The sequence below is a fragment of the Corvus moneduloides genome, chromosome 22 (assembly GCF_009650955.1).
Source record: "Corvus moneduloides isolate bCorMon1 chromosome 22, bCorMon1.pri, whole genome shotgun sequence".
NCBI classification, from domain to species: Eukaryota; Metazoa; Chordata; class Aves; order Passeriformes; family Corvidae; genus Corvus; species Corvus moneduloides.
The window spans coordinates 5671742-5697643 of NC_045497.1; the positions used below are offsets into that span (position 1 = coordinate 5671742).

Here is a 25902-nt window from a genome sequence, read left to right on the forward strand (position 1 = left end):
TTGTTTGCCCCAAGTGTCACCTTCCTCATGGTGGCATCTCTTTGCTCCCAGTGCCACCTTCTTTGTGGTGGCATCGCTGTCTTCCCTCCCAGTGTCACCTCTCCCTGTGGTGGCATCGCTTTGTTCGCCCCCAGTGCCACCCTTCTTCCAATGTCACCTTCCTCGTGGTGGCATCACTTTGCTCACCCCCAGTGCCACCCTTCCTCCATCCCCAGGCTCCTCCTGGCAGTGACGATGAGCAGCCGGCCAATATTCCCCGATTCCCTTGTCACTCCTGGTTTTTTCCAGCTTGGAGAGCCGGGAATGAGGCCGGCTGATCTCGGCAGCGCTGACAGGGACGAGGCTTTGTCCCCTCCTGGCCTGGCAGTGCCGCAGTGACCCCTCGGCAGGGACGGGGGGAATCTGTGGAGCTGCTTTTGCGCTTGGACAAGAACGAGTGGATAAATCCCTGCGGATGCTCTGGGATGCGTCTCCCGGGGAAATGAGGCGTCTTCCCTCATCCCGCTGCCGGCCCGAGCGCTCCCCGGTGTCCTTGGGAGACAGAGCCAGCCTCGGCGACAAGAGGAGCGCAATCCCCGCGCTAGGATGGCTCCAGCCGTGCCGGCATTCCCAGGAGCCCGCAGAGAGGGACGGATGGCCACGCCATCCCTGAGCTCTCCCCACCACAGCACGGCCGGGGACGCGGCAAAGCCTCTTTTCCCCGGCGAGCGGCTGGAGCAGCGTCCTTTTCCCGGGATGTGGGGAGGGAAGGAGCTCTGGGAACGGGGGAAGGGCTGAGCTCGGAGCTGCTGCCGGCAGCGCAGATGAAACCGGAGAGGGAGGGAGGGAGGGAGGGAGGGAGAGAGGGAGGGAGGGGGACGCGGAGGAGCGAAAGGTCCCCAGCTGGCTGTGAGTGGCATCTGCGCGCGGAGCGCAGCCTCCAGCTGAGAGCTATTTCACTATTTATTTACATGTAATTATTGCTATGAGGTGCAGATATTAACACTGTCAAGAGCAATTTGCCCTGACATTTTTCACTCGCTCTGTTCCCCTGACGTTCCGGGCTGGGTGGGATTTTTTTTCGCTGCCTGTCTCCTTGCCTCTTCCCTCCTCTCGGCCCCGCTCCGCTGCGGGCACCGCGCTGCTTTAATCCCGCGCCCTTCGCAACTCATTAAACTTTGAAATTTGATTTTGGGGGAGCGCCTCCCGCCCCCGCCCGGCCCCCGCCGCCCGTGCGCAGCAGCCGAAGCATTCCCAGCGCGAACAAACCGAATTTACCGCTGGCCGCGTTTTCAATCGCGAGGCAATCTCGGCCTCGACCTTCGCTGCATCTCAAACACCCCAAAGGTGCCCAAGCGTTCATGGCGGGGGCCCTCGGAAAGCGAACGCCGGACAAAGATGGTTTTGTCCAGCAGCATAAAAATCACCTCCCGCTCCAGGACGGGGGGGTGGGAGCGGATCAGCGGCCGCTTCCCACTTTTTCAGCCCCATTTTTTCCACCCCGTTTTTGCCCCCTTCTCTCTCCCCCTGCCTGATTTCAGTGGTTGGTGATACTTCAAATTAAGACTTCCGGCCAGCGCCGGAGCCCTGATTTAACGAGACAGTTGTTGGATGTCATTTAATAAATCCCAATTGTGCGTCAGGACTCGTTTGCCGCCCGGCAGCGGGGACGTGACGGGCGCGGCTCAGCCCGGCCTGGCTTTTCCCTTCAGCCGAGAGGGGAATTGGGATCATTTCACAAATCCTCCATGCACAATCAACCCTCTTCCTCCTCCTCCTCTGCCACTCCAGGATTCCCACTCGTGGTTCATGCCCATTCCCACTCGTGGTTCAAGGACCAGGAGGGAGAATTTGGGAGTGGGTGAGCGTGCCAGGGTTGGATCGGGGCTGTTCACAGAAGGGGTAAATCCCATAAATTCTGGGTATTCCTGGGAGCTTGCGCCTGCTGGGGTTTTTGGGAGGGATTTTAATGATCCCTTGGTTTTATCTGCAGCACTTTTGGCCCTTTTTTGGTCATTCTTAGGGTGGAACCAGGCTCGGCTTCCACTCTCTGAGCTTTGCAGGGCAAGAAAGATTCAGGAATGTGGGGCTTTCCCCCTCTTCCCTTTTCTCCTGGATTTGCTTTCTGGGGAAGGACACAGATATCGAGCCAGGCCCGAGGGGAGAAGGTCAGGCCCCAGATGTGAAATATCCGGTGTTTTTTGGGGGGGATTTGTTCCTCTTTGTGTGCAGGCAACACGAACAAACGGCGACGGGAACGGCCTCGTTACACACGGCCGCGTCCTGCTGTGCACCTGTAACCCCCATCCCGAAGGAAAAGGGATAACGGGGATCCCGCTGTGCACCTGTAACCCCCATCCCGAAGGAAAAGGGATAACGGGGATCCCACTGTGCACCTGTAACCCCCATCCCGAAGGAAAAGGGATAACGGGGATCCCACTGTGCACCTGTAACCCCCATCCCGAAGGAAAAGGGATAACCGGGATCCCGCTGTGCACCTGTAACCCCCATCCAGAAGGAAAAGGGATAACCGGGATCGCTGGGGACGAAGAGGAAATTTGGGAAGAGCGAGACGGGGTCGTTCCGTTCAGCGCTCCCCGGTGGGTTTGTTCTTCCCTCTTTGCAAACAAAAGGACAGAAACTATCACGAGCAGATCTTTAATTTTGCTTTTTGTCGCAAATCACAGTGTTTTGTCTCATTTTGGCCTTTCCCTCAGAATTTCGTGTTTGAGCTTGGGTCCCTCACCCCTTCCCATTTCCACGGATGCCAACAGAAAGGTTTTTTCCCTCTAGAAGAAAATGTTGTTTATCTTTCCCACAGCGTTTCGCCATCACCTGCTGACCCTTTGTCAACCTTTCCTAGGATGAGCTGGGATTTAAAGCCAGAGCTTCTGCTTTTGTGACCGCCGGGTTTGGGTTTAAATCAGAGCCCAGTGTGGAAATCCCACATTTTCTATTCTCAGCTCCTCCTCCCCACCCCATTTCTCTGCGTGGCACCGAAACAAAGCTGATAAAACCTTATCAAACCTTATCAAACTCCCTTAGATCTTCCCAGGGATAGGCCTAGAGAGACCCCAAATCACCCCGTGCTCTGAAATTCTCATTGCTGGGCTTAACTTAACCCAAGGCTGGCTGGAATGAGCCCGGCAGTGTTTGGGATGCTCAAATTCCTGCTCCCCGATAAACCCCAGTGCCAGGTCGAGTTTTGGCCTTTTTTTGGCTCGAGTTTTGGCCTTTACTGGGCTCAAGTTTTAGCCTTTCTTGGGCTCAAGTTGTGACCTTTCTTGGGCTCAAGTTTTAGCTTTTTTCAGGCTTGTGTTTTAGCCTTTTTGGGACCAAGTTTTGGCCTCTCTTTGCCTTGAGTTTTGGCTTTTCTTGGGCTCAAGGTTTGGCCTTTCTTGGCCTCGAGTTTTGGCCTTTATTGGGCTTAAGTTTTAGGTTTTGTGGGGCTCGAGTTTTGACCTTTCTTAGGCTCGAGTTTTAGGTTTCTTTGGGCTTGAGTTTTAGGGGGTTTTATGGCTCAAGTTTTGGCCTTTCTTGGCCTCGAGTTTTAGCCTTTCTTAGGCTCGAGTTTTGGCCTTTCCTGGGCTCATTTTTCGGGGGGAAGGGGAGAGCTGAGCCCTGCCCCGCCTGCTGCTGGTGTTGAGCGCTTTCATCAGCTCAGAGCCCCCGGAAAAGGGCAGAATCTTGCAGAACTGAGGCAAATTCCTGCTCTTTATCTCCCCGGGGGTGTTGGGAGGCTCGGGATCTCCGCTCCTGCCGGGGTTTGGGGGTTGCTCCACGCTCCAGAAGCCCCAGAATCCCTTTCTTCGTGTGTGTGTGCGTGCGGACAGGAGGTTTTTCTTCTCCTCATAATGACCAGGGCAGAATTAATCAGGCCGGGGCTTTACTGCCGCTGACCCGCGGGCACCCACAAAGCCCCGGCAGCAGCTGGTCCATACATTAACTCCGCTCTGCCTTAATCTCACCGGGTTTAAGACTGGCTCATCGTGAGGCAGGGACGGGAGCAGGCGGGACATGGAGATTTTCCCAGCATCTCTCAGGTGCCAAAGCTGACGGGGCTCAGGGCAGGTAAAACCCAGGCTGGGCTCTGGTTTTTGGGGTTCAGCTTTTCCCCAGAGCCCCAAACTCCGTGCAAAGGCACCTGAAAAGCTCCGGCAGCAGCTGGGCCATACATGAACCCCGCTTTTCCCTAATCTCGCCCGTTTTAAAATCATAGTGAGGCAGGGATTGGAGCAGGCGGGACATGGAGATTTTCCCTGATGGGGCTCAGGGCAGAGAAAACCCAGGCCAGGCTCTGGTTTTTGGGGTTCAGCTTTTCCCCAGAGCCCCAAACTTGGTGCAAAGGCACCTGAAAAGCTCCAGCAGCAGCTGGGCCATACGTGAACCCCTCTTTGCCTTAATCCCGCCGGTTTTAGGACCGAGGCAGGGGCAGACGGGACAAGGAGATTTTCCCTGATGGGGCTCAGGGCAGGGAAAACCCAGGCCGGGCTCTGGTTTTTGGGGGTTCAACTTTTCCCCAGAGCCCCAAACTCCGTGCCAAGGTCGCGGTTACTCTGAGCTGGGATCCGAGCTCGGAGCGGGATGGGGCCGGGATGGGGCCGGGCAGCCGGGCCAGGACCGCGGGCGGTGTCGCCGCTGCCGGCAGCGAGGACGCGGTGACATGTGGCAGCTGTGCGCGCTGCGTCCCCGGCTTGTCACTGCCCAGTGCCTGCCACAGCCAATCTGTGTCCTAATCGCCAGCAATTAACACGAAACACTTCGGCCCCTCGCTCCCCCCGCCCCCAGCGCAGACACCGAGCCCCGGAGCTCGGGATAAAGAGGGAAGAGCCCCCCCTCCCAGGCGCGACCCTCTCCCCCTTCACTTCCCGCTAACTCAGCGCAACCAATTAGGCATCTGACACCCGCGCTGGCTGACAAATTGTTTCTGTCATCTGCTCTCTGTCTTTCATTAAACGGGAGGCGGAGGGGGGCTCGCGAGGGGAGGGAGCGGGAGATGTGATCTCCCATGCTTAGCGAGGCCAGATACATTAATTACAAAACGGCCATTTGCGGCATGAAAACGCATTAATTAAATTTATGCAATCATTATCTTTAAATAGTCATATCTTGGAAGCGATCAGCCCTTCCTGAGTCTTCCCTCTCCTCCGCTAAGTAGCTCTAATCCTTTTTCCACCATTTATCTCGGGATCAGCGGTGCCTTGTGCGCTTTTAAACTTCTGCGGCAGGAGACGCCTCAAAAACTCTGCTCGAGCCGTCGAGGGAGTGGCAGCCGCGCTCCTGCCCTTGGACGGGCACGGAGAGAGGATTTGCCAATTTTTTGGGGGCAGGTTTTGCGTCAAGGTATTTCCATTTAAAAACTCGCGGCTCAGCCGGGAGTGGCGGGGTTAAGGAATAAAGTTCTGGCGTTGGTCCGGGAGAGCGAGGGGTGAGCTCCGTCCCATCCCGGCCGGTGGATGCGGGGCTGTTTGCCTCGGGAAAGGTTTGATTTCAACGAGGCAGCCACCTTCCATCAGGGCATCTTTTTCCCCTCAAAAAATCGCTTCGTTCGAGGCCGTCGGTGGCGCCCGTGAGAAAAAAGATGGGCTTGAAAAGAGGCGTTTCGTTGCTCTGATGCTCCAGGCTTCTTGGCTTTGTAATTCTAAAAGATATTTCATTTCCGAGCACCTTCAGAGGTGGCCAAAAACCCGAATTGGGCCCGGCGAACGGGCAGGAAGGGTGAGGTGTTAAAGCCAGGAGCTTCTGTTTTCCTCCCTCGTTGTTCAAAAGCTTCCCCGGGTTGTGATGAGCACACAAATAAATAATCACCGGGAATCCAGCGAGCTCTGCGCCGCTACCCCAGGTACGGCAGAGCCGAAATACCCGGGGAGGGATTAATCTCAGCCCCTGCTTAATTAAGCACCTCCGACTCCGCAGGAAAACTCCATCCAAAGGGCTTTTGGAGAGCTGGAGGACTCGGGGAGGGATAGGATCTAAACCCCGGTCCCTCGGGGCTTTCTTATCGCTGCGGGGGAAAGATTTTGTTCTGCTCTTTGTGTGCCTGCACCGTTTTTAATCAATCCTGCAGGGTTTTATTCCCACTGTCCGCAGTTCCTGGTGGGGCAGTGCCCAGTCAGACGGGATCCAGAGCGGGGGGGGGGCGGTTTGGATCCAAACCCCGCATGCTGGTCGGAGCCGGGAGCTTGGGATCGAGACCAGGTAGAATCTGGGGTGGGAAGGGAGTAAATCCTGCCAGGTTTCTCCCCTCCGAGGGGCAGGAATGAGCTCTGGGGTTTCAGAAACAGGCTCGGGCACTGCTTGCCCTGCCCGGAAATCCCCTCGGCCGCCCAGGGGTCCGCAGCCTCCTCTTCGGGATGGAGCTGGGGCTGTTTGGATCCAGCGGGGCAGGAGCAGTGTGGAGGTGATGACAAAGAGGGAACACAAAGGGCTCCTTTTCCCCTGGACCATCTCTGGGAATGGCCCTTCCTGGAGGGAAAGGAAAAGCCTGGAGCAGAGCAGGGGAAGAGGTGGCTGAGCTGGAGCATCCGAACTCCAGGGGCGGTACTCCTTTATCCCGGTTTTCAGCCGGGATCCCACTTCCTTCCCACTGTTTGTTTACACTCCAGACTCTGCTCCATGGTGGATGTAGCTCCGTTATCCCTGATTCCCGATTTTCTGGGAGGGTTTAGAAGGTCGTATTTGCCTCCTGAAACACCGCAGTGCTTCCCAGCAGCACGGGGAGAGCACGTGGCGCCGTGCAGGGCTGGGAACGGCATTTCCTTGGATTCGGGAGCTGGGATTTTCCTTTGGGTGAAGGAAAAAGAGGTCCTGACTTTAAAAATTCCCTCCCACTGTGGCGGCCTCAGAAAAACCAACCGGAGCCGAGCATCGCCTGGGATCCTGCTCAGTCTTTGGGGCGAGCTGGGAAGAGAAACCCTCACCCTAAAAAACTCCTGGAATGGGGAAAGCGAGCAAACCAGGAGCTGGCGATGGGATTTTCCCTTTCCTTGGCCAGCTCGGGCCATTCAGTGCTCGGTGCTCGGCCAGCGCTGCACTTGCTGAACTCACCAGCGCTGTCAGACGGGAGCCGGCACGGGCGTGTTTGGATCCAAACCCCGCGTGGTGTTCGGAACCAGGAGTTTGGGATCAGGACCAAGCAGAATTTGGGGTGGGGGCGAGTGAATCCTGCCAGGTTTCTCCCGTCTGAGGGGCAGGAACGAGCTCTGGGATTTCGGAAATCTCTCCCCGTGACCTCTCCCGACCGACGCCGGGAGCCCCGCAGGCAGCGCCTGGGCTGCGCGGGTGTCCCTTACATCGCGCTTAAGCCGGGCCTTAACTGATTAGAGCCGGGATTGATCAGAGAGAGGGAGGGAGGGAGGCAGAGAGGAGCCCGGGGCCGGGGCTATCAGCACACGGAGCGGGGCTATCAGCGCACGGGGCTATCAGCGCACGGAGCGGGGCTATCAGCACACGGAGCGGGGCTATCAGCGCACGGAGCGGGGCTATCAGCACACGGGGCTATCAGCACACGGAGCGGGGCTATCAGCACACGGAGCGGGGCTATCAGCGCACGGAGCGGGGCTATCAGCGCACGGGGCTATCAGCGCACGGAGCGGGGCTGTCAGCACACGGAGCGGGGCTATCAGCGCACGGAGCGGGGCTATCAGCACACGGAGCGGGGCTATCAGCACACGGGGCTATCAGCACACGGAGCGGGGCTATCAGCGCACGGAGCGGGGCTATCAGCACACGGAGCGGGGCTATCAGCGCACGGGGCTATCAGCACACGGAGCGGGGCTATCAGCACACGGAGCGGGGCTATCAGCGCACGGAGCGGGGCTATCAGCACACGGAGCGGGGCTATCAGCGCACGGAGCGGGGCTATCAGCACACGGAGCGGGGCTATCAGCGCACGGGGCTATCAGCGCACGGGGCTATCAGCACACGGAGCGGGGCTATCAGCGCACGGGGCTATCAGCGCACGGAGCGGGGCTATCAGCGCACGGAGCGGGGCTATCAGCACACGGAGCGGGGCTATCAGCACACGGAGCGGGGCTATCAGCGCACGGAGCGGGGCTATCAGCACACGGAGCGGGGCTATCAGCGCACGGGGCTATCAGCGCACGGGGCTATCAGCACACGGAGCGGGGCTATCAGCACACGGAGCGGGGCTATCAGCGCACGGGGCTATCAGCGCACGGAGCGGGGCTATCAGCACACGGAGCGGGGCTATCAGCACACGGAGCGGGGCTATCAGCGCACGGGGCTATCAGCACACGGAGCGGGGCTATCAGCGCACGGGGCTATCAGCACACGGAGCGGGGCTATCAGCGCACGGAGCGGGGCTATCAGCGCACGGGGCTATCAGCGCACGGGGCTATCAGCACACGGAGCAGCCTCGCCCGGGGCCCGGCGGTGCCGCGGGGGTTTCTTTGTGGTGCAGCTCCTTTCATAGACAGTTGTTGGATGTCATTTAATAAATCCCAATTGTGCGTCAGGACTCGTTTGCCGCCCGGCAGCGGGGACGTGACGGGCGCGGCTCAGCCCGGCCTGGCTTTTCCCTTCAGCCGAGAGGGGAATTGGGATCATTTCACAAATCCTCCATGCACAATCAACCCTCTTCCTCCTCCTCCTCTGCCACTCCAGGATTCCCACTCGTGGTTCATGCCCATTCCCACTCGTGGTTCAAGGACCAGGAGGGAGAATTTGGGAGTGGGTGAGCGTGCCAGGGTTGGGTCGGGGCTGTTCACGGAAGGGGTAAATCCCATAAATTCTGGGTATTCCTGGGAGCCTGCGCCTGCTGGGGTTTTTGGGAGGGATTTTAATGATCCCTTGGTTTTATCTGCAGCACTTTTGGCCCTTTTTTGGTCATTCTTAGGGTTGGACAGAACTGACAGAGGCTCCCCCACACTCTCAGAGAAAAGTGGGTGCAGAGGGGCCTGAAGAGGGCTCAGAGCATCCCAGGAAATGTTTGGAAGAACCACGGGGGCTGCAGGGGCAGCGGGGATTGCCAGGAACGGGAATGGGAATGAAACCAGGGAGGGAAGGAAAGGGAGGAGGTGAACAGGAGACCTTGGCGTAAATTTGGGTCCGGCTTTGTCGGACTCCAAGAGGAATAAGAGAGGTTCCTAAAGCAGCTGGAATTCGCTGAGACCCGGCTGGGCTGCGTGGGGTCCCCTTGGTGCCGCTCTCACTGCACGGCCACAGGTTTAGGACAGGATTTTAGGGAACCTCGGGCTGTGTTTGTGTCTTTCTTGGCATTTCGTATCCCTCACCAAGACCCCAAAGCTTTTCCTTCCCCGCCTGACCCCACCCAGTCTGAGCTTACACAAAACAGACCCAGAAGCCACAAACTCGGCCCATTTCCAACCCTAAATCCTTCCATTGGTTTGGGAGTGTTTAGGAATTCCAGTTTCCCATGTTTCTGCCTTCCTGCTTTCCCATCCCGGGTGATTTTGTTCCCAAACTCCATGAGCAGGGATTCGCATTCCTGCCACGGACACGCAGGGTGAAGCATCCTGGAGACGCTTTGCATTTCACCAGGGGGATTTTCCTGTGGACACTTTCCCTTCCAATACATTCATGGAGAAGCGTAGGATTCAATCCGTGGAGGACGGAAGCAGCACCAGGATGGAGTTGGGTGATTTTTGGTGACTTAAAAATCGGGAGGACGGGGCAGCTCCGTCCGCTGAGCGGCACATGGGGGAATCCCGGGCCTTATCCTGGTTTTCCTCTATAAAACATCGCGGCAATCCCAAGGAAATCAGGGAAAAAGCTCCGTGCTGCTGGGCCACGAGACAAGCCATGCTGCTGGTGGGTGGTAGAGCACAAACGGCCCCTTCCCCGAGGGGAGCTGCCCGCCGGTGCCCGACATCGGAGCCCTGGGAGAGTTTGGGGTGTCGAGGCGCTCGAGTCCCTCCCGGTTCTGGCAGGGAGGAGCTGCTCTCTCCTGGCTTTTCCCGGTCGCTGAAATCGATGGCCACAGACCTGGGACCCCGCTGGCCTCCCCCAGCCCCACCCCACCCCACAAAACCTCTCTGTGTGTCCTCCCTGCTGATCCAGCCTGGCCAGGCCTTTGCCCCCTGCTTTTCTCCGGGGGACAGCAGAGTTTGGTGTCGCAGTGCCAGGGACCGTGGCTCGTGTTCCCGAGCTGAGGTTGGTGTCCCAAAGCCCAGTTGGGTGTCCCAAAGCCCAGTTGGGTGTCCCAAAGCTGAATTTGGTGTCCCAAAGCCCAGTTGGGTGTCCTAAAGCCCAGTTGGGTGTCCCAAAGCCCACTTGGGTGTCCTAAAGCCCAGTTGGGTGTCTCAAAGCTGAGTTTGGCGTCCCAAAGCCCACTCGGGTGTCCCAAAGCCGAGTTTGGTGTCCCAAAGCCCACTTGGGTGTCCCAAAGCCGAGTTTGGTTTCCCAAAGCCCACTTGGGTGTACCAAAGCTGAGTTTGGTATCCCAAAGCTGCGTTTGGTGTCCCAAAGCCCAGTTGGTGTCCCAAACATGAATTTGGTGTCCCAAAGCCCAGTTTGGTATCCCAAAGCCGAGTTTGGTTTCCCAAAGCCCAGTTGGGTGTCCCAAAGCCCAGTTGGGTGTCCCAAAGCCCAGTTTGGTATCCCAAAGCACAGTTGGGTGTCCCAAAGCCCAGTTGGGTGTCCAAAGCTGAGTTTGGTATCCCAAAGCCCAGTTGGGTGTTCCAAAGCCCAGCTGGGTGTCCCAAAGCCCAGTTTCGTGTCCCAAAGCTCAGCTGGGTGTCCCAAAGCCCAGCGGGTGTCCCAAAGCTGAGTTTGGTGTCCCAAAGCTGAGTTTGGTGTCCCAAAGCCCAGCTGGGTGTCCCAAAGCCCGGGACCGTGGCTCACGTTTCCGGACCAAGCAGTTTTTAACGTAATTCCCACTCTTCCCCTCCGAACGCCGCTTCTCCCGAGGGATTTCTAAGAGCCCTTAGTGGACATTTGACCCCGTGGTGCTTCCGATTCCCGTGTGGGATTCCCGCTGCTCCTTCCCAGAGCACCCGCGCCAAAGCCGTTCCTCTTCCCCCTCCAGCCGAGACCTTCCCGTTCTTTCTGTGTAGCTTAGAACCTTTTCCTCAGACCTTGTCTGTAATTTGTACATCCCTACAGAAGCAGGGTGCCCAAAACAAGATGCAGTGCTCCCGCTGGAACCTCACCATAGCCCTGAACAATCAGGTAACAACTTCCCACCGCCTTTTCCCCGCTCCTCCTCCTCCTCCTCCTGCTCCCTCGGGCAGCCCCCGTGGCTCCACTTTGCCATCGCATTCCCGGCTCCATCCCACCCCCAGCACCTCCCCGAGCCCTCTCCATCGTCGGTGTGTGGCAGCTTCCCATCCATCCAGCGGAGCAGGGCCATCGTAGGGCACAGACTCATCTCCATGTCACCTGCCGTGTCCCAGACCCCTTTTTCCCCGGCGCTGGAACATCCCTGGGATGTTTAAAGTGGCGGGAAGGCGCCGATGGCATTCCTGGGTTTGTTGTTTGCTGTTTGGGACCGCTTCGAAGGGGTCCGGTGTGCCCTGTCCTAGGGGGATGTAGGGAATGAAGGATTCGGGCACGTCGCGTCCCGTTCCCAGCTCTCCACACGTTTCTCAGTGGAGGTTTGGGGCAGGAAATGGGGATGCCACAGCTCCCCAGCAGCAGCCTGGTAGCCGGAGGAGCTGTGGGGTTGTGGGAGCTTCTCTGCTGCTCCTCTCGGCTCGTGGAGGGGGATGAACACCCCAGGAGCAGCCCGGGTTTGTTAACCCTGAATCCTCCCAAAATCCACGTGGAGACTCCAACCACAGCCTCGGTTACGCCCGGGAGGGCCAGGGCTGTGCTCAAGGTCACCGAGGTCACCCCGGAGGGAGGCTGGGCTTGGAAAACACCTCCAGGAGCCTCGGGAACACCCCCACGCCCACCAACCCCCATCACAGAGCTCCAGTTTGCTCCAAAATCTGTCTGGGATGTGAGGAGCTGCATCCCGACCCTGGCTCAGGCATTTTCCCAGGTGCAGCAGGTGTGAATCCTCGACTGCAAAGCGAATTTAGTGGGTGCTTGGTTGGGAGCGTTGGGATCCAGCTCAGCTGGCTCTGGTGATTTAGAAGCTATTCGAAATTAATTGCTTGGTTTTGTGAGCGCAGCGCTAGCGATTGCCACACGAGCCATTCTAGTCCTACCTAGGGGCATATTTGCATATATTTATCCTCCTTTCAAGTGGAGATCTTTGGGGAAAGTGTATTTATCTCCTCCGAACTCTTTCTTCGGCTTTCAGTCGTCCTGCAGTCACCTCTTCATTTTGTTCCCGTTTAATGTATGTACAGAATAATCGACTCTTCCTCTTCCCACCAAGTGGAAATGAATCCATGGAGATCAAAAAGCTTTAATGTGGGGAAGGGTTCTCCCTCTGCCGGGGAGCAGGAGCAGATGAACAGAGCGGGATAGGAAAGAACGATGGGAAAGGTTGAGCTGGGTTCACCCCAAAAACTGTCTGGGAGGGCAGGGCACGACCTGGAGCAGCCACGGGCGGCAGGGGCTGAGTTCCCTCCTGGAGGAAGCGGGAGAGCTTGGTCCTTGTCCTCAGTAAATCCCGGAGATCCAGCGGGTTTCCCAGCAGGTGGATTTTCTGTGCCCTGGGAAGTGAAGTGGGAACAGTGCAGAAGCTGAAGCCCAGAGAGATTTCAGCCTCCCCGGCCGAGAATTTCCCGGTGCTTCTTGTCTGGTGTGGCATTGAAAAGTCCCAGCCCTGATCCCATTCCCAGCTTTTTTCCAGACAGGGAGGATTTCTCCCTGTTCCTTCTTGCCTGGTGTAGCTCCAAAGGGTCCAACTGATCCCATTCCCAGCCTTTTTTCCCAGAGAGGGAGGATTTCTCCCCATTCCCGAGAAACATCCCAGGCACATCCCGGGCACATCCCAGGGACACCCCGGGTACATCCCAGGGACAGCCCGGGGACATCCCGGGCACATCCCAGGCACATCCCAGGCAATTCCTGCCCCGCCCCAGCCCCACGTCTGCTGGGGTTTGGTCTTCTCAGAGCCCTGGTGTCCCCCCGCTCGCCTTCGCGGAGCACTGAAGCACCCTGGACATGGCTGTGTCCCAGGATGTGTCCCTGCTGTGTCTCTGTGTCCCCACCGTGTCCCCGCGTGTGTCCTCACTGTGTCCCCGGGTGTGTCCCCAGATGTGTCCCTGGATGCGTCCCGGATGTCCTTGAGTGTGTCCCTTGACATGTCCCCAGATGTGTCACTGGATGTGTCCCCACCGTGTCCCCATGTGTGTCCTTGAGTGTGATGTGTCCCCAGATGTGTCCCCAGATGTGTCCCTGGCTGTGTCCTCAGTGTGTCCCTGGACATGTCCCCTCCATGTCCCTGGATGTGTCCCCGGGTCTGTCACTGGATGTGTCCCAGGATTGTCCCTGGCTGTGTCCCTGGCTGTGTCCCCACTGTGTCCCCGGATGTCCTTGAGTGTGTCCCTTGACATGTCCCCGGATGTGTCGCTGGATGTGTCCCCACCGTGTCCCCATGTGTGTCCTTGAGTGTGATGTGTCCCCAGATGTGTCCCTGGCTGTGTCCCCAGATGTGTCCCTGCCATGTCCAGGAGTCAATGGGGGTCACCCAGTGGCCTTGGGAAGTTGCCAAGGCAGGGAAGGAGCCGTGGCCACTCCGAGGATGTCCCGTGGATCTCGGAAGCCACCGAGGAGCAGCAGCTGGCCAAGGCCTGGCCACCGAACCTGGGCGCTGCCCTCCCCTTCTCCACCCCTTATCTCTCCCCATCACTCGGGTGCCCCTCCAGCCCCTCCTGACCCCCCCGCCCTAAAACCCGGATCCTGATTGCCCAGCTGGAAGGTCCTAATTGCGCTTCCCTCCCCAAAGCCGCCTCCGTTTATCATAAAGGGTGCACATTTCCCCCGCCGCAGCTTCCACGGCCAGAGGCCCTGAGGGCCAGCTCAGAAACGGAGGGAATTAATTACATTTTTTTAACTCCCCTTCTTTTAAAGTAGGGGAGAGAGTGATGAAACGTCCCGGGGGGGAACGGGGGGGAGCTGCTGAGGAGGGTGGGGAGGGAGGCAGCAGCAGGAGGTGAGGGGGGAGCTGCTGCTTTCATCCAGGAGGGTCTTTGTGCATCAACCTTGGGCTCCCCAACGCCTCGGGACCTCTCCCTGCTCCTCCCCACCACAAAGGTGACCTCGGGAGAGGGAGCTGAAAGCTCCTGGCGCCAAGTGTGAGCCCACGGGATGGATTTGGGACAGGAAAAGGCACGGGGAAAGGGAGAGGACGGGGATGAGAGGGAGGGAAAGGGACGGCTGTCAGTCCCGGTGATGGACAGGGAGCAGATCTCCCCGCAGATAAAACCTTGCAGATGTGGAGTGCGTATTGATTTTTGGTTAGTCATGATAATGCACCAAGAAGTCATAAATTAGAAGCCAGCAAGGTCAGAAAGGAAAGGCAGAAGGACTTTGCATTCTTGAGGAGGGGATCCAGAGTTCAAAAGTTGCCTGGAAAATGAGTTTCTCCAGCTGGAAGGAGAAGTCAGGGAACACAGGCCTGCAGGTTTTCTGTGCTGGGTGGCAAGGAGAGAACAGGAATCTCCGCTTCTCTCTCGTTATCCAAACACCTTTGTGTCCTGGCGTGGGGAAAATCAGAGCTGCCCTCGGCTGAAACCGGGGAGCTCGGCCCCAAATCTCTCCCAGCCTGTCTGGGAAGGGCAGGGACTTCCCGTGGGCAGCGTTCTTGGAGAGGGACTAGAGAGTTTGGGGGCTCAGCTGAGCTGTCAGGGTCCCCTCAGCCACCCCAAATCCATGGGAACATCCAGGTGGGATGGGCATCCCCATCCCAAATCCATGGGAGCATTGGGCTGGGATGGATCCCCAACTCCAAATCCATGGGAGCATCCAGCTGGGATGGGCATGCCCACCCCAAATCCATGGGAGCATTGGGATGGGATGGATCCCCACCCCATATCCATGGGAGCATCGATCTGGGAGGGATCCTCATCCCAAATCCATGGGAGCATCGCACTGGGATGGACCCCCACCCCAAATCCATGGGAGCATCCAGCTGGGATGGGCATCCCAACCCCAAATCCATGGGAGCATTGGGCTGAGATGGGCATCCCCACCCCAAATCCATGGGAGCATCCAGCTGGGATGGATCCCCACCCCAAAACTGTGGGAGCATCGGGCTGGGATGGATCCCCTGCCCCAGCCTCTGCCCAACCACGAACCCGTTCCCCACCCAGGCAGGGCTGGGAGGGAATCCCGGATCCTGATGTTCCCACTAGGGATTCCCAGAGGGAAATTCAGCCGGTCCTTCCCAGAGAGGGGCCTTGGGCCGGGCTGAGCTGTCCCTCAGCAGGGGCAGTGTCCCTGCAGGGATTCCAGGGGGGAACAGGCACCGGCAACTCCCCGGGACCGGGGCTGCCGGAGCTGAGGCCGGCCTGGAGTGACTTCCCCAGGGGCAGAGCTGGGATTAGGCACTGCTCCCGATTCCCACTGCTTGAAGCCAACCCCTTTTCCTCAGCAGGATTTGTGGAAGCATCGTTCCGCTCCCTGGATCCGCAGTGTGAATCTGGCTTTCATTTGCCAGCATTGCTTTCCACCCCCTGTTTTTCTGAAAGGAAGGGTTAACGCGGCTCTCGCTGGCTTGGGGGGGCCTTGCCTTTCCTCGGGGTAATAAAAAGCAGCTGAGGGACCCTTGGGGACACGGCCAGGAGGGAGAGCACACAAACCCCGCTGCTCCCTGAGTGATTCCAGTCGCCTTTCGCTGCCCAGCGCACGAAATCTCCTCTGCACCTGCAGGGCTTGGCTCACACCCCCAGCCAGGCAGCACTTCCAGGCCTGGACAGCTCAGGAGAAAGGGCAGAGCTTCCCCAAAACAACTCACCATCCACTCGTCTGTGTTTTCCGTGCATGTTTATTGTTCTAAACGCCCGGTTCCGCTCGTGAATTCACCCCAGCCACCTCTGGGCGCCGCCGGGGGAGGGTCCTGGGAGTCCCTCAGGACAGAGATCCGGCACCTCCAGCCCGGGGGATGCTCCAGGCCGGAGCTCTCCCTGCACCGAGGGGATTGGGGGATGAGCCGGATCAGAGTTCGTGACCCTGCTTTAAGGGGAGCCCACAAATAACTCTGCAGCTGGAAAAGCCACTCCAGGCTGCCCTTCCGTGATTTCCCCACTCCCGCAGGAGCCTGGGGGCAGAGGGGTCTGTGTTCCACCCCCCAGGGCAGCACGGCAGCCCCAGTCCTGGATTAATCCGCTCCCCTGAATACTTAAATTCCCCTCCTCACCCCCCCAGGCCTTGGGCTGCCGCGGGCCAGGGAGCTCCACGGGCACATTCTGGCTCCGAGTTCGGGCTAAACATCTTCGTCGAGGCACCTTGGGCCTTCAGCCCTGCGATGAGCTGAGCCTGGAGGCTCTGGAGAGCTGTTTTAGGCTCTGGCTAAGCCTCGGTGTGGGGACAGCCGAGCCTGGCTTAACTTTTGGGGAGCAGCAGCAATATCTGAGCTCGGTGAGGGGTGGAAAGGCTGGAGGAGGAGCGGGGTGGTCAGCGAGCCCGTGCTGGGGATCAGTGAGCTCTCTCTGGGGGGGTCAGTGAGCCCAGGATCGAGGTCAGTGAGTCCGAGCTGGGGCTCAGTGAGCCCTGGCTGGGGGCAACGAGCCCATCCCTCGCTCCAACCTCATTCCCGTGCCCCAAATCCCACACCCCAGGCGAGCCCCGCGCTCGGGGTTAGATGGATTTTCCAGGATTTTAAGCAACCCCCGCTCCCGAATTCCCCTCGCGGACCAAGGCCCGCGGAGGAGCTGAGGCGGGAGGGGATTTTCCATCAAGGCAAAGCATCTTTGCAGCTCTCCCGAGCCCTTCCGGGGGGAGGAGGAGATGCTTTAGAAAGCAGAGGCCAGCTCGTGGCTGGGCATTCATCCCGAAGGTGAGGGAGGAGGGGCCGGGGAAGGTGTCGGGGTGAGCAGGAAGGGGAACCTCGGCCCCATCAACCCCCCCCGTGTCCCTGCCGAGAATGCAGCCCCGGCACAAAAGCTCACCAGGCCGCTGCCGGGGAATAAAGGGCTCATTTTACCACTTGCCAGGCTCCAAATATTTCCAATTTGCCACTTTAATTGATGTCAATAAGGTTATGCTAAATTCGGAGATTTGGAGCCGCTCAGCATCTGAGCGCCGGCCGGGCCCCCCGAGGTGACCGTCCCCTGTCCCCTCTCCCCCCTCCGCAGCCCGAGAGGCTTCAGGAACCCTCGGCCCTTCCCTGGCTCCTGCAAAACCCTTTCCACCCTGAACTCGGAATTACCCCGGGGAAATCCTGCTGATCCCTGCCGGGATCAGGGTCCCCGTGTGAAGGGCAGAGCCTCACCCCGAGCTCAGCCCCGGGAACAAATCTGGCTTTTTTTTTTTTTTTTTCTGAAAAAAAAAAAGGGGGAGAAAAAAAAAAAAGCCCCCAAAACCAACAAAACCCTAATTAGCTCATCTGGTTCAGGTCTCCAAGCAGGAAGGTTTCTTGTGTGCAAATCTAATTACATTTTCCAACCAAGCACTGAAACGAGCCGGACCAGGACCTGTTACCCTTTAACATTTGGGGGCAAAGAGAACTTGGACATTTCAGCCCCTAAAGCTGCATCAAAGCCAGCGAGGGTTTGATCTGCTTCGGCTGGGGAGCTCTGCAGAGCAAGCCCTGCTCTGACTTCCCAAAAAAGGTGCTGTCCTCTCATCGTTTCTTTAGCAAAATCGGGATTTTTCTCCCTGTTTTCCGTGGCTCCCATGCTCGTCCCTGCCAGGGCGGCAAAATATCCCCGAAACCCGAGGGGGCTGAGGAGGAACTTCTCATTCTCCCCGTTCAGGACTTCCAAGGAGAGCCCTGAGGCTGTGGGGGCTGCCTGGGGAGGTTGGGGGGAGCAGAGCTCGGCTCTCCCACCCGGCCAGACCCGTTTGGACGTTGTCCATCACAAAACACCATTTTTGGGCTGTTTTCCCATTAAAAAGCACCATTTTGGGCTGCTTTCCTATCACAAAACACCATTTTTGGGGCTGTTTTCCCATTAAAAAGCACTATTTTAGTAGCTCTTTTCCTATGAAAAAGCACCAATTTTCATGGCTGTTTTCCTATTAAAAAGCACCATTTTGGGGCTGTTTTCCCATTAAAAAGCACCAAATTTATGGCTGTTCTCCTATTACAAAACACTATTTTAGTAGCTCTTTTCCTATTAAAAAGCACCAATTTTCGTGGCTGTTTTCCTCTTAGAAAGCACCATTTTGGGGCTGTTTTCCCATTAAAAAGCACCATTTCGGGGCTGTTTTCCTCCCCCCCGGCCCCTGACGCTCTCTCCGGTGTCTCTCTGCAGGTGATGAGCATCCTGAGCAACCCCAGCGGGGTCCCGCCGCAGCCCCAGGCCGATTTCTCCATCTCTCCCCTCCACGGCGGCCTGGACACCACCAACTCCATCTCGGCCAGCTGCAGCCAGCGCAGCGATTCCATCAAGTCCGTGGAGAGCCTCCCGACCTCGCAGTCCTACTGTCCCCCCACCTACAGCACCACCAGCTACAGCGTGGACCCCGTGGCCGGCTACCAGTACGGCCAGTACGGCCAGAGTGAGTGCCAGGCTGGGCCTGCCCCTTCCCGGGGAGCGGGGGAAGGTGTGGATGCTCCGATTTATCCAAATTCCGTCTGTTGGGTGGGGTGCCCGCGGAAGTTTGTCCGTCTGGAGGTGAAAAGGGGATCTGCTCGTCACGGATTGCTCCTCCCCTTGTGGTTCAACGTGAAACCCTCAATGAAATGTTTGAGGGGAAACCTTTCTGTCAGCGAAGGGCAAACCCCGGCCCCCTTCTCGTTCCCCAGTTCCCCCCGGGCTCTGGGAGAGCTGGGATTGGGATCCTGAGCCTGCCCCTGGGAGCTGGGAGGCTGTGGGAGCCGGGCAGGGGGGGACAGGGACAGCCTGGCCGGGGTTGTTATTCCTGCTGGGTGATGGGGACAGACAGTTCAGGTGACAGGGACACCCAGCCGGGGTTGTTATTCCCGCTGGGTGATGGGGACAGACAGTTCAGGTGACAGGGACACCCAGCCGGGGTTGTTATTCCCGCTGGGTGATGGGGACAGACAGTTCAGGTGACAGGGACACCCAGTTGGGTGACAGGGACACCCAGCCGGGGTTGTTATTCCCGCTGGGTGATGGGGACAGACAGTTCAGGTGACGGGGACACCCAGCCGGGGTTGTTATTCCCGCTGGGTGATGGGGACAGACAGTTCAGGTGACAGGGACACCCAGCCGGGGTTGTTATTCCCGCTGGGTGATGGGGACAGACAGTTCAGGTGACAGGGACACCCAGTTGGGTGACAGGGACACCCAGCCGGGGTTGTTATTCCCGCTGGGTGATGGGGACAGACAGTTCAGGTGACGGGGACACCCAGCCGGGGTTGTTATTCCCGCTGGGTGATGGGGACAGACAGTTCAGGTGACAGGGACACCCAGCCGGGGTTGTTATTCCCGCTGGGTGATGGGGACAGACAGTTCAGGTGACAGGGACAGCCTGGCCAGGAGTGTTGTCCCCGCTGGGTGATGGGCACAGCCTGGCTCAAGGTGCTGTCCTGGCTGGGTGACAAGGACAGGCTGGTCGGGGGTGACAGGGATGTTATTCCCGCTGGGTGACAGGGACCGTCCAGCTGGAGGTGTTTTCCCGGCTGGGTGACAGGGAAAGCCCATCCAGGTAACAGGCACAGCCCAGTCAGGGGTGTCATTCTGGCCGGGGGTGACAGGGACAGCCCGGCCCGGGGTGCTGTCCTGTCTGGGTGACGGGAACAGCTCATCCAGGTGACAGGGACAGCCCAGCTGGGTGACAGGGACACCCGGCCGCGGGTGCTGTCCCCGCTGGGTGACAGGGACAGCCAGTTCGGGTGACAGGGACACCCGGCCGCGGGTGCTGTCCCCGCTGGGTGACAGGGACAGCCAGTTCGGGTGACAGGGACACCCGGCCGCGGGTGCTGTCCCTGCTGGGTGACAGGGACAGCCAGTTCGGGTGACAGGGACAGCCCGGCCGGGGGTGCTGTCCCCACTGGGTGATAGGGACAGCCCAGCTGGGTGACAGGGACACCCGGCCGCGGGTGCTGTCCCCACTGGGTGACAGGGACAGCCAGTTCGGGTGACAGGGACAGCCAGTTCGGGTGACAGGGACAGCCCGGCCGGGGGTGCTGTCCCTGCTGGGTGACAGGGACAGCCAGTTCGGGTGACAGGGACACCCGGCCAGGGGTGCTGTCCCCACTGGGTGACAGGGACAGCCAGTTCGGGTGACAGGGACACCCGGCCGCGGGTGCTGTCCCCGCTGGGTGACAGGGACAGCCAGTTCGGGTGACAGGGACACCCGGCCGGGGGTGCTGTCCCTGCTGGGTGACAGGGACAGCCAGTTCGGGTGACAGGGACACCCGGCCAGGGGTGCTGTCCCCGCTGGGTGACAGGGACAGCCAGTTCGGGTGACAGGGACACCCGGCCGGGGGTGCTGTCCCCGCTGGGTGATAGGGACAGCCCAGCTGGGTGACAGGGACACCCGGCCGCGGGTGCTGTCCCCACTGGGTGACAGGGACAGCCAGTTCGGGTGACAGGGACAGCCCGGCCGGGGGTGCTGTCCCCACTGGTTGACAGGGACAGCCAGTTCGGGTGACAGGGACAGCCCGGCCGCGGGTGCTGTCCCCGCTGGGTGACAGGGACAGCCAGTTCGGGTGACAGGGACAGCCCGGCCGGGGGTGCTGTCCCCACTGGTTGACAGGGACAGCCAGTTCGGGTGACAGGGACAGCCCGGCCGCGGGTGCTGTCCCCGCTGGGTGACAGGGACAGCCAGTTCGGGTGACAGGGACAGCCAGTTCGGGTGACAGGGACACCCGGCCGGGGGTGCTGTCCCCGCTGGGTGACAGGGACAGCCAGTTCGGGTGACAGGGACACCCGGCCGCGGGTGCTGTCCCTGCTGGGTGACAGGGACAGCCAGTTCGGGTGACAGGGACACCCGGCCGCGGGTGCTGTCCCTGCTGGGTGACAGGGACAGCCAGTTCGGGTGACAGGGACACCCGGCCGCGGGTGTTGTCCCTGCTGGGTGACAGGGACAGCCAGTTCGGGTGACAGGGACAGCCCGGCCGCCTCTCACCTGCCGCGTTAGCCCGGCCGCGAGCGCGCTCCGAGCGCCGCTGCCCCGGCGAGGGTTAAAGGTGCATCCTCTTCCTGCGGGAGCGCTGCCGCTGCCCGCTGCCCGTCCTCGCTGACCCGTCCTCGCTGACCCGTCCTCGCTGACCTTCCCTCCCCTCGGCCGCGGCGCTTTGCCCCGCTCCCGTCAGAGCCCTTTAATGTCCTGAACTCCGCGGGCTCAATGAGAACCGGCTGTGGCGGCAGACGGGATCAATAGCGGCCCCTCCGCCCCTCCTCTTTTTGTTTGTCGGGAGTTTGATCTGTGACCCCCTGACCTTCCCCTCGCTTCTGGATGCGGGGCTGGACACACGTGCTATTGATAAAAATCTTAAACAAATTCCGATACCATGTATTTCCAATAAAGATTCCCTTGGGCGAGGCGTTAGTCACACCCACGTGTGTAAAAAATAAAACACGGGGTGGGGGCGGCGGGGGGGCCGAGCTGCGGCTGAGAGGGAAGGAGAAAGGAGGGTTTGTCTCGCTTTGCTGCAGGAATTTTCAGCCGAGCCGCTCGCACGGCCCTGGCTGTGTTGTTTTCCGGGCCCCCCTGTCCCGGTTTCTGTCACCCCCTTGGTGACGTTCGTCCTGCTAAGAGCAGCCCCTCACGCGCTGTTGACCTTGGAATAACATTTTCCCCCCGCTTCTCCCAGTCCTTTGCAGGGAATTCCAATCCCTCCTCCTTTCGGGGTTCTTCACTTCCTTTCGGATTCCGTTTAAACGCCCGTCAGTGTGAGGTGACCCCCGCGAGGGTTATTTATTCAGATCAGGTGTTTCTTCCCGCTCTGATGCGGCATAAAAAGCATCAAAACTCTTTTTTTGGGGTTGTTTTTTAGGTGAGAGAATATATTAATGAGCCAATGCAAGGTATTATTTGGATTATATATAATGTAGTGGTTTTATAGAATATTTATATTACATTATATTACATTATAATACATTATAAATATTATATAAATAATATCATTTATGTGTACATATTAATAATTAATATTATATTATATAAATAGGATCATTTTATAAGTGTAAATAATAATAACTAATATTTTATTGTATAAATAGGATCATTTTATAAGTGTAAATAATATAATATAAATGGGGGTTATGGTGTTGGGGCAGGCTCTGTGTGACAGAGGACATTCGGGATTTCCCAAATCCCAGGATTTGGGGATCGCAGCTCTGTGGCTCTGTTGGCCTCTGGACCTGGCAGAGAATCCCTCTCCCCCCCACTTCTCCTCATTCCCAGTTTTACAAAAACAAACCCAGCCTCACTTTCCCTCTCACTTAAAGAAACAAACAAATACCCAGAGCCCCTTCTGTAAATTTCTGGGTTTATTTTGGCTTCCGCCCCATTAAACCAACAAACCTCATCCCTGACTTCTGGCCTGGGATACCCCGGTGCCTCTGGACTGTCCCCACTGGCCCAGAAAGGAATATTTTGGGGTTTTTCAGTAGGATGGGATTGCCATCGAATTCCCAACTCCTCCCTGGGGCACGATGGGCTCTGCTCCCAGGGAATGAGGGACAGGACAAAAGGAAACGGCCTCAGATAGCCCCGAGGGAGGGTCAGGTTGGATTTTAGGGGAAATGTCTGCATGGAAAGGGTGGTCAGGCACCGGCACAGGGAGACGCCATCCCTGGGACTGCTCCCAAAAATGGGTATTGGATGCTCGGAGACAGCGTTTGGGGCTGGGCTGGGCAGCGCTGGCTTAAGGGCTGGACTCGGTGATCTCAGAGGGCTTTTCCAACCTCAGCGACCATTCCACGATTTTGTGGGCTCCAACAGCTCACCCCCCTCCTTCCCGCAGCAGCACCCAGCGCGGGTGACACCGGGGACAGAGCCACCACCACCCCCCACCGGCGCTGTCCCAGCAGTGAAATCCCCCTTTCCCCGCGGCCTCCCAGAGCCAGCGCTCCACGAGGTTCCCTGAAACATCAGGAGACCGAGCGGGAAAGTTCTGGATGAGAGCGGGAGCTGGGCGTGGAACCCTGTGGAAGGCGGAGGCACCACAACCAACGCTGGTGCTGCTCCAGTTGGGTTATCCCAGGATCCTGGCAGCTCCACCGGATCCTTGCCGCTTCCAGAGCCGCTCCACGCCACCAGAGGGGAGCGGGAATGGTGGATCCGGGCGGTGCCGGCCGCTCCCAGAGGCCGGGGCCGCGTTAATGATGCCGGTGATGGAACGCGGGAGCGTGAAGGGAATTCTAATGGATCTGCCAAGTCTAATCAGGATTGGTGCGTGGAAGGGGCTCCTCTGGGGCCCGCCGGTGACAGGACGTTGATGGCTGAAATTTGTTTACTCATTGGCACCGATCGGGCAGCTCCTGCCAGCTCCTGATTAATCTAATTGGGGCCATTAGAGGCGGGGAGAGGGACTTTGACTGAAGGCCGGCTAATGAGCAGTGTCACCGGCCTGTCCCAGCCCTGTCCCCTCACCCCGGAGCGGGGACCTCCCATCCCCTCTGGAGCTGGAGCTGCTCCCCCTTCCCAGATGGAGGCAAGGGAAGAGGTTTTCTGTGGGATGAAGGGAGGCAGAGCTCAGCCGTGAGTCAGCAGCGAGCGAGGCAGATCCAAGCCCAGGCCTGGGGAGCTTCCGCTGGAATCTCTGGAGTCGCTTCCAGCAGCATCACTGGCAGCAGGAGCCTGGAAGGTTTATCCCAAACCTTCAGCTCATGCTCAGCTCCAGGCAACTCCCTCGGAACCCCCTTTTTCCATGGTGGAATTTTAGCTCTTTTTGGGTGTTTATGGAGATTCGAGAGCCTGCTCTCCCTTGGGCTGTGCTGAGTCCCCGCAGGGCCTGTCCCGCTCCTGGCAGCCCCATCCCAGCTCTGAACCCCTTCCCGGGATGTCCCCGGGGTGGGTGACAGTCCCTGGGCTGTGCTGAGTCCCATCAGGTCTGTCCTGCTCCTGGCAGCCCCATCCCAGCTCTGAACCCCTTCCCGGGATGTCCCCGGGGTGGGTGACAGTCCCTGGGCTGTGCTGAGTCCCATCAGGTCTGTCCCTCTCCTGGCAGCCCCATCCCAGCTCCGAGCCCCTTCCTGGGATGTCCCCAGGGTGGGTGACAGTCCCTGGGCTGTGCTGAGTCCCATCAGGTCTGTCCCTCTCCTGGCAGCCCCATCCCAGCTCCGAGCCCCTTCCCGGGATGTCCCCAGGGTGGGTGACAGTCCCTGGGCTGTGCTGAGTCCCATCAGGTCTGTCCCTCTCCTGGCAGCCCCATCCCAGCTCCGAGCCCCTTCCCGGGATGTCCCCGGGGTGGGTGACAGTCCCTGGGCTGTGCTGAGTCCCATCAGGTCTGTCCCTCTCCTGGCAGCCCCATCCCCACTCCGAGCCCCTTCCCGGGATGTCCCCAGGGTGGGTGACAGTCCCTGGGCTGTGCTGAGTCCCATCAGGTCTGTCCCACTCCTGGCAGCCCCATCCCAGCTCCGAGCCCCTTCCCGGAATGTCCCGAGGATGTGGGTGACAGTCCCTGGGCTGTCCCTGCTGCTGTGCGGGGCTGAAAGTCTTGGTCACCTAAGGTCCCCCGTGTCCTCACTGTCCCTTTTCCCTCCTCCTGCAGCCGCCGTGGATTACCTGGCCAAGAACGTGAGCCTGTCCACGCAGCGCCGCATGAAGCTGGGCGAGCACTCGGCCGTGCTGGGGCTGCTGCCGGTGGAGACGGGCCAGGCCTACTGAGAGCCCCGGCAGCGGGACCCGGAGAGGCCTCTGGAGAGAGCACCCACCCTCCCAGGGATCCTTCCCGGCCCCCTCCCACCCCGCTGCGGAAAGAGGGGGCAGCTCTCCAAGAATCCAGAGCATTCCAGAGGCAAGTCCGGCCTCTGCGGCCTGACTCCTCCTGTGGCCAGAGACAACGGCTTGGGTGCATTTATTAACCCCAGGCCCAGCCCTCCCTCCGAGCCCCCCTGGCCATGGCATTCCCCCACACTCCAGGACTTTCCAACTTTCCATTCCCTAGGTAGCTGGCACAGTCAAAGCCAAATTGAGCTTTTTTTTTTTTTTTTTACTTTCTTTTTTTTTTCCCCCCTTGTAAAGGAGGGGAAAAAAAAAAAAAAGGAATGTTTCATTTTGTTTCCTTTTCTTTCCATCGCTGTAAATTTGGTGAATGTTGTATAGGAAGGAACAACCCAGCTGAGCATTAAGGGTGATGTAAATCGGGACCACGGAAGACCTATGGACCAAATATAAGGACTTGTTTAAAAAAACAAACGGACAAACAAAAAACCACAAGGACGGACGAAAGCAGAAAAACATTTATTCAAGGACAGCAAATTTCCCCAGCCCAGCCTCTCTTCTCACTGGTGGCTTCCCAAAGCACGGCCGGACGGGCCGGATTGCTGCTAAGCAGGGGCAGGATTGGAATTCCAGCCAGCCTGGGACCTTTGGAAAACGCGAATGGCTGCAGGAGGAGCGGGGACCGAGGGCACGGCCACGAGCGACTCTCACTTCTCCTCGGAGGGACCAATTCGGATTGTCACCCGATTGTCACCCGATTGTCACCCGATTGTCACCGCCAGCACGGCAGCAGAGCGGACAGCGCCGGCCGGGCACGAGGAGGGGCTGCGGACACACCCGGACACGCTGGGGACACGCGGCACGGCTCCGGGTGGCCCCGCTGTCCCTGAGCTGGCCACGGCAGCAAGGACGAGAGGGCAGGGCCACTGCGCAGAGCCGGGTTCTGCCACGGGAGTCACCGGGAAGGGACCGCAGCCGGGTCTGGAGGTGCTGCCCCGCCCGGGGATGGACGTGGGGCGGGGGGACACGAGCTGAGGGGGTTTTGCAGCAGCCAGGACGGGAAGGGGCTCGCAGCCG

The 25902-nt window shown here is 59.0% G+C and overlaps 1 protein-coding gene across 1 annotated transcript in view; it reads left to right on the forward strand.

The window, feature by feature from the left end:
• PAX7 (paired box 7) overlaps nt 1-25246 on the forward strand; it is an 85279-nt gene extending 60033 nt beyond the window's left edge. Inside the window, exons 5-6 of the mRNA XM_032131328.1 lie at nt 18276-18522; nt 24653-25246. Coding sequence (XP_031987219.1) covers nt 18276-18522; nt 24653-24768 — 363 coding nt within the window. The 3' untranslated portion in view covers nt 24769-25246. The remainder of the gene's footprint in view (nt 1-18275; nt 18523-24652) is intronic.
• The last annotated feature ends 656 nt before the right edge of the window (nt 25247-25902 follow it).